At 38.3% G+C, this 8401-nt stretch overlaps 1 protein-coding gene across 1 annotated transcript; it reads left to right on the top strand.

Moving 5' to 3' along the window:
- Nucleotides 1-7519: 7519 nt before the first annotated feature.
- On the top strand, nucleotides 7520-8056 carry LOC112658570 (40S ribosomal protein S24-like). The gene has a single exon (XM_035713198.2). The coding sequence runs from the start codon at nucleotides 7557-7559 to the stop codon at nucleotides 7947-7949; it is 393 nt and encodes a 130-aa protein (XP_035569091.1). The 5' UTR covers nucleotides 7520-7556; the 3' UTR covers nucleotides 7950-8056.
- Nucleotides 8057-8401: the final 345 nt, after the last annotated feature.

Raw genomic sequence — 8401 nt, 5'->3', positions numbered from 1 at the left:
CTTTGGCTCAGGACATGATCCCAGAATCCCAGGATTGAGTCCCATATCAGGCTCCCTGTTTCTGCCTCTGCCTGTGTCTCTGCCTCTCTCTGTGTGTCTCTCATTAATAAATAAATAAATAAATACTTTATAAAAAGGATAATACTAGAAATTTTGTTCTGTAACCTGCCTTTTATGTCCAGTTTTGATCATCTTTCTAGGACATGAAACATTTTTACAACAGTATTTTAAGTGGTTGCATAGTATTCCATTGTATAGGTATACATCCAAATGAATCCATTGGTAGTGTCTACAATATCATGGGTGTTGAACAACCAAAAATGTTACATAGTGCTCAGTCTTTCTGGAAGGAAGAGGATTAAGTAGATCTGAACTAGGGGGCTTTTAGATGGCTAGAGAACCGAGGAAAGGCAAGAGGGCTCTGGTGATGAGGTGTTTACTGCCAATGTCTCAGTGAACCTCCCAGCCTAACTGCCTACTAATCTGCTGCAACTCCTATTTCCAGACAGGTAGGCCATAGACACTGGTCTCCTTTTGCCTCAAATGTTACCAGAATCATCCCATTGGTAAAGCTATGGGTCTTGGATACAACTCCTGTGCATGCACAGTGAATATCCACATTCTCTTATTTCATAGTGAGCTATTGTTAATCCAGGGGGAAAAGCTCCACAGTGAGCACTTTTGACCAAGCACTTCAACTCCCGAAAGGTCTTTCCTACCGCAGCTCAGTTCGCTTCTAAGTTCTCAGCTCAATCAAAAAAAAAAAAAAAAATGTTGTTTCTATTAAGCTTTTTCCAGGCTTTTTTTTTTTTTTTCTATTTTAGGCATCCTTATAAAAATAAGACTCAGTTCTAAGGGCAGGCATTTGGACCTTTCTGGCAGGGACTCCCGCCCTGGGCAAGCACACTTGATGATCACACGGTACATGGTCCCTTCTCTCATGACCATCTGCTAAACTGGCTCTCTGCCCACTCACAAGCGCACTGAATTGTTTCACTAGGACACAGGTGCCAGCCTATCATGGGTTTAAATGAGCAGTCCACATAATACAGAAAATGTTCCTCTTCCCTTCAGGAAGATCCTTCCCCATGACAGCCTTAAAGTAATGTCACTACATGGCTCCTGAAGCTTGATTAAAGCCAGAGACATAGGTGAGCCAAACAAAGTATTTTGAGTCAAATCCTCAATTCTAGATGAGTGGTCATACAGCAGAACAACAGTGGTCATGTTAGCTGTGGTGCAGGTAGAGGTTGGGGGGGGTGTGGACAGGAAACTCAGGAATTTGGAAAGAAGTCACCGCCCCCAGATTCATGTAAAATTGAAGAAGTTGTGTGTGTGACTTAACCTGTAGAGAGAAGAACAAGTAGCATGGAAATCAGAGCTGAAGATATGAGGGCATGTTCCTACTCTGTCATTTGACGAGACCTTCAGCTAGCCACTGATCTCAATATTCTCAACAGTTAAATAGGTATAATAATAATAATACCATATGTCACCATGACTATGATTATATAACAATCATTCCAAAACTTAGTGGTTTAATACAACATTAGCTATTATCTCTCTGTGAGTCAAAAATCTGGGAGCAATTAAGCTGGGTAGTTCTAAAGGCTTCTTCACTCATATATTCTTGACTCATATGTCATCTGGCCTGGAAAGACAGGAACAGCTAGGAGCCAGAGCCACTAAAATACTTCAGCCATTTCTTTGTGTCTCTGCACACTCTCTTTACATGGTCTCTCCATCCTGGCAACTTCAAGGTAGCCAGATTTTTTACACAGTGCCTCTAAAGGAGCATATCTTGAGAGAAAGATCCAGAAGAAAGCTGTGATTCAGCCTTGGAAGTCACAGAGTGCCATGTCCACATATTCTATTGGTAGAAGTAGTTATAAAAGTCTATTGCATCCTACTCATGGAGAAACATCAACATTGGATTATAAGAGCATGCGAGATGAAATATAAACCTTTCATCTTTGGAAAATACGATTTGCTGTGTCATACAAAGTTGTTATAAAGGTTCAATAAAATCATTCACATTTACTTTATATGCTGGGAAGCACTACTAAATATTAGTTATTTTTATTACAATAGTAATAATAAATATTGTATCTTTTTATCTTAGTCTATTATAGGAGGTAATTTCTATAGATGAGGCCACAGGACCATAGTGAACTAAATTTAATTAATATGGAACTAAGGCAGTAGTAAAAACACAGCATCTACTCAAAAACCAGTGGGAGCAACAAAAGAATTAGTTATCCCAAACATTTTAACAAAAGGGATCCTACAATTTCTTTAGTCCTGGTTCCAAAAAAGAATCATCTGGGCTTACCAACATCTTTTCCTTTCATGCAATTTAGTAGAACCCAAATGCAAGTCTTAGATCTACCATTAATGCAATGGAGCACAAATGAGGGAATTGCCTTATTGTGGGGTCCAAATGATCTTTAAAGTTTCCAGAAGTTCTAGGATGTTGAGAGTCTAAAAGTCAGTTGGATTCTCTTTGCTAATTCAAGGTATTAAACTTAAGGCACTTATTTATACAGATCCTAAATTCTAGCTTTCAAATTACAAATGTCCTTACATCTCAAGGAGTAACACAGATTAATGAGGGTGAAAGATAGGAGAGATAAATATTGCCTGCACCAAAGAAGAGGGTTTCCAGGGTGCAAGGCTCAGGGCCCATCTCCAGTGAATCTTAGAGAACAGACTGAACGGGGAACTGGGGCTCCCAGAAAGTGCACCTGGTGAAAGGAAATTGGGATCTCATCCCTACCTAAGACCCGCTGCCCTCACATCATTCCCCTGGTTCGTTGGTAGTCTTCCTTTCCATCTCAGCCCCATCAGCAAGATAAATGGGTCAGAAAGATACAGGTTCCCTGATGGCTGTAATTATTTTAGCCATCATCACTGTTAGTATCAGAGAATCCTGCCCATATGCCTTTATTAATCAAAATTACTCAGGTGGGCATTTCTCAGGGGAAAAAATTTGATGCAGAATAGAGTTAGAGCATGCAACTATTTATGTAAAAAGAAAATAACATGTATTCATATATACATATATATTCATTCAATCAACAAATACTTATCTAGTGAAGAATGTATATGATTTTGTGTGCATAGAAAATTTCCCGGAAATGGCACAAAACAAACTGAAGACAGTTGCTGCCTCTGGCAAGCAGAACTGGAGGCTGGGGGAAAGGATAAAAGACCTTGTTTTCACTAAATTGCTTTTGTACTTTTAGACTTCGTACCATGTACATACATTACCCGTTCAAAAAATTGTTTAAAGTTACTCTGGGATAATTTGTGATCAGTAGGCTTGCAAAGGCACTAGCAGAAGGCTTCCTGATAGGAGAAAAGAGGTTTTTCATGCCATGGATCTCACACAAGGATTACAGGGTTTCTATTTAAAAGACATCATTAAAAGTAACATCATAAAGAACTTTTAGTCTTTCACTGGCTTCCTCCAAAAGTAGAGCCTAAAACAAAGCCCTGCCTGTAAAGGGCTGATTTGGGAAGTGATCTCATGGCATAATGAGGAGAAAGTTGCTAAAGACAGAAAGGGAAGCCTCTGCAAGGACAGGCTCCTACCTGGCCACCACTAATGGACCATGGTTTTCCTCAATCCTGCAGAAATGTCTGAGAAGCTTTACGAAATACATGTCAAAACCTGGCTGAGAGAAGAGAGAAGAAAGCAACTAACAATCAGCTCCCATTCCCACTGGACAAAGTTGCTTCCAAAAAAGGTCTCATTTCCCTGTACTTGTGGGTGGACACTTGTGAGTACTCACAGGATTTCCTAAGATTTTCCACCTTCCGGTATCAGAGAAACTCCAGACAGGAGAGGTGCTCCTAGTACAGGTTTGAGGTAAGTTGAGGCACTGTTGGAATATACCCACAGGAGGCTGGCTGACACCCACCCACAGCTGATTGCCACAGCAATGGCTGGATCAGAGGAAAGACAAAGATGTGTCCAAAAGGAAGTTGTAAGAATTTCCTTCTTTTGCAAACTTTATATTGTTTTTCTGTCCCTGGCAAAAAAAATAATAATAGTAATTTTGTACTTTTAACGATGAATTTAATGTATAAGATATAGCCAACTGTTTATATATAAAAAATAATGTTTCTGGAAGGGTCCTCATGAATAGTAATGCTACATACTTCCATGGACAAAAATTGAAGGTTAGGGAAGATTTTCACTATGTATCTTGTTGTATCTTGAATTTTGAATTACATGACTGTACTATCCATAATACTCAGAAATAAAATGAGTTTAAAGATAAAAATATAAAACACATAAAATTAAAACATCATATGTCAGAAATTTTGTAAAATAGTGAAAGAAAAAAATACAGGCATTTGAACAAAGATGGAGACTGGAATATATATGTTTACCTCCTCTCTATCTGAAGCCCTATAAAGTGAGAGCAAAGAGACCTTTTTAAGCATTAACCAACAAAGCAAAGGCAACAAAAGAAAATGAAACAGCAACAACATTATGCAGCTGGCAGGTGGATGGATGAAATGACAACTGACCTGCAGGCCAGTTGAAAGCTGGAGAGAGTCAGTAGTTGAAGGAACTAAATGTACAGATATACATTATTGAACTCCAGATATACTCAAGATTTAGAGGGGAAGATGTCAATGAAAGTGGAGTGAAAAGGAGCTAAAACCAGGATAGTTGGTTTGATCTCAGATTCCCCCCTCACTCAAGTAGCTGGGGGTGATGCCCAAGTCCCATTCTAGTGGAAGAATGGATAAAAGGAACTAAAGGGATCCAGTCTGCTCTAAGGTACACAAGGAAGAGTTGAGGAGAGAAGTGTCTATCGAAAACAAGGGATTAAGTTAAAGTCTATATACTGAAAGGTGAAGCCCTGGAGCCCCATTCTCCATTCAGTTCCCAGGACACTGACAACTAGGTTTATATTCTTTGGACTAAAGACTGAAAGGTTCTTCTCCAGATAATTTGACCATCCCAACACAAGAGATCTAAAGATACTGGCAGCCAAAAATATTTCTCCCAAAAAATAACTGAACTAGATCACTCAGAAGTTAAGCCTGCAAGTCCACAAGCCATTCTTCCTCCACACCCAGAGCTTCTAGACACTTTGTGTTGTCCCTGTCTTAAATATTAGAGAACTGCTAAGGATCTTCTAACATTGAAGAAAGCCATAAATCAAAGGAACTCAGAAGGAACAGAGACAACACTAAAAAATTTCTAAACAATTTATTTCTAAAAAATAAATAAGGCAAAAATAAAATAAACATATAATTTAGTATCTTTAGAAAAAATAAGAGAACATAATTTTGCACTCACCCAACAAATATGATGTTATTAAAAAAAAGTTCAGAGAAATGTCAAGAAAAGTATTCTTGAATTTTTTTAATTTTATTTATTTATTCATGAGAGACAGAGAGAGAGAGGCAGATACATAGGTAGAGGGAAGAGAAGCAGGCTCCATGCAGGGAGCCTGATGTGGGACTCAATACCAGGACTCCAGGATCACACCCTGAGCAGAAGGCAGACACTCAACCACTGAGCTACCCAGGTGTCCCATATTCTTGAATTTTAATATTATGACAGCAGAAATGAAATTTTCAGTAGAAGGGCTGAGGCTCAAAGGCAAGACAATTTTTCAGAAAGTAGAATGAAAATTCAATGCAATATAAAATATTAGAACAGTAAATTAGTCCAGAAGGTCCAGAATTCAAATAATAGAAATTTCAGAGAATTTAGAAAATGGAGAAGAAAAGCATCAAAGAAATAATTCAAGAAAATGCCCCAAACTGAAGGATAAAAGGAGTTTCCAGACTGAAAGTACCCAGTAAGTGCTCAACACAATGGGTTAAACACACATGCGCACGCACACACAGACACACACACACTTCAAGGCCCGTGTGTGAGAAATTTTGGAAAACTAGGAATGAGAAAAATATTTTAAAAGCATGAAGAGGGACTATAAGAGAATATTATGAAAAATTATAGCCAACAAATTAGACAACCTAGAAGAAATGGATAAATTCCTATAAATATATAACCTGCCAAAAATGAAGCAGGAAGAAATAGAAATTTTTAACAGATCAACTACAGGCAATGAAATTGAATCAGTAATCAAAAAACTCCCAACAAACCTGAAAACAAACAAACAAAAAACTCCCAACAAACCGAAATTTAGGACCAGAGACTTCACAGGTGAATTGTACCAAACATTTAAAGAAGAGTTACTATCTATTCCTTTCAAACTTTTCCAAAAAATAAAAAAGGAAAGCTTCCAAATTCATTCTACAAGGCCAGGATTACCTTGATACCAAAACCCAATAAAGACACCACAAAAAAAGAGAACCACAGGCCAATATCTCTGATGAACATACATGCAAAAGTCCTCAATACTAGCAAACCAATTTGCACAATACATTAAAAAATGATTCACCACAACCAAGTGGGATTTATTCCCAGGATGCAAAAGTGGCTTAACACTTAAAAATCTTAAAAGCCATCTACGAAAAGCCCACAGCAAATATCATTCTCAATGGGGAAGCACTGGGAGCCTTTCCCCTAAGATCAGGAACAAGACAGGGATGTCCACTCTCACCACTGCTATTCAACAGAGTACTGGAAGTCCTAGCCTCAGCAATGAGACAACAAAAAGACATTAAAGGCATTCAAATTGGTAAAGAAGAAGTCAAACTCTCCCTCTTCGCCGATGACATGATACTCTACATAGAAAACCCAAAAGTCTCCACCCCAAGATTGCTAGAACCCATACAGCAATTCGGTAGCATGGCAGGATACAAAATCAATGCCCAGAAATCAGTGGCATTTCTATACACTAACAATGAGACTGAAGAAAGAGAAATTAAGGAGTCAATCCCATTTACAATTGCACCCAAAAGCATAAGATACCTAGGAATAAACCTAACCAAAGAGGTAAAGGATCTATACCCTCAAAACTATAGAACACTTCTGAAAGAAATTGAGGAAGACACAAAGAGATGGAAAAATATTCCATGCTCATGGATTGGCAGAATTAATATTGTGAAAATGTCAATGTTACCCAGGGCAATATACACGTTTAATGCAATCCCTATCAAAATACCATGGACTTTCTTCAGAGAGTTAGAACAAATTATTTTAAGATTTGTGTGGAATCAGAAAAGACCCCGAATAGCCAGGGGAATTTTAAAAAAGAAAACCATATCTGGGGGCATCACAATGCCAGATTTCAGGTTGTACTACAAAGCTGTGGTCATCAAGACAGTGTGGTACTGGCACAAAAACAGACACATAGATCAGTGGAACAGAATAGAGAACCCAGAAGTGGACCCTGAACTTTATGGTCAACTAATATTCGATAAAGGAGGAAAGACTATCCATTGGAAGAAAGACAGTCTCTTCAATAAATGGTGCTGGGAAAATTGGACATCCACATGCAGAAGAATGAAACTAGACCACTCTCTTGCGCCATACACAAAGATAAACTCAAAATGGATGAAAGATCTAAATGTGAGACAATCTCTTTTCCTCCCCGGCTGCTTGAAGCTCGGCCGCCATCATGAATGACACAGTAACCATCCGGACCAGGAAGTTCATGACCAACCGACTGCTTCAGCGGAAACAGATGGTCATTGATGTTCTTCACCCCGGGAAGGCAACAGTACCTAAGACAGAAATACGGGAAAAACTAGCCAAAATGTACAAGACCACACCAGATGTCATATTTGTATTTGGATTCAGAACCCATTTTGGTGGTGGCAAGACAACTGGCTTTGGCATGATTTATGATTCCTTGGATTATGCAAAGAAAAATGAACCCAAACATAGACTTGCAAGACATGGCCTGTATGAGAAGAAAAAGACTTCAAGAAAACAGCGCAAAGAACGTAAAAACAGAATGAAGAAAGTCAGGGGGACTGCAAAAGCCAACGTTGGTGCTGGCAAAAAGTGAGCTGGAGATTGGACAACAGAAGGAGTAAAGATTCTGCAGTGGCTTTATCTGTGGTGATTGTGCAGATTTTTCATGAGAGGATTAATAAACTAAGAACGTTAATGTGTAAAAAAAAAAAAAAAAAAAAAAAAAAAAAAAAAAAAAAAAAAAAAAAAAAATAAATGTGAGACAAGATTCCATCAAAATCCTAGAGAAGAACACAGGCAACACCCTTTTTGAACTCGGCCACAGTAACTTCTTGCAAGATACATCCACGAAGGCAAAAGAAACAAAAGCAAAAATGAACTATTGGGACTTCATCAAGATAAGAAGCTTTTGCACAGCAAAGGATACAGTCAACAAAACTCAAAGACAACCTACAGAATGGGAGAAGATATTTGCAAATGACATATCAGATAAAGGGCTAGTTTCCAACATCTATAAAGAACTTATTAAACTCAACACCAAAGAAA

This window comes from Canis lupus, chromosome 12 (assembly GCF_003254725.2).
Source record: "Canis lupus dingo isolate Sandy chromosome 12, ASM325472v2, whole genome shotgun sequence".
Taxonomy (NCBI): Eukaryota; Metazoa; Chordata; class Mammalia; order Carnivora; family Canidae; genus Canis; species Canis lupus.
This window is presented reverse-complemented; position numbering and strand designations above follow the sequence as displayed.

Excerpts from the sequence above, each read along its gene's own strand:
- LOC112658570 (XM_035713198.2), top strand. The coding sequence starts at position 7,557 with ATGAATGACACAGTAACCATCCGGACCAGGAAGTTCATGACCAACCGA.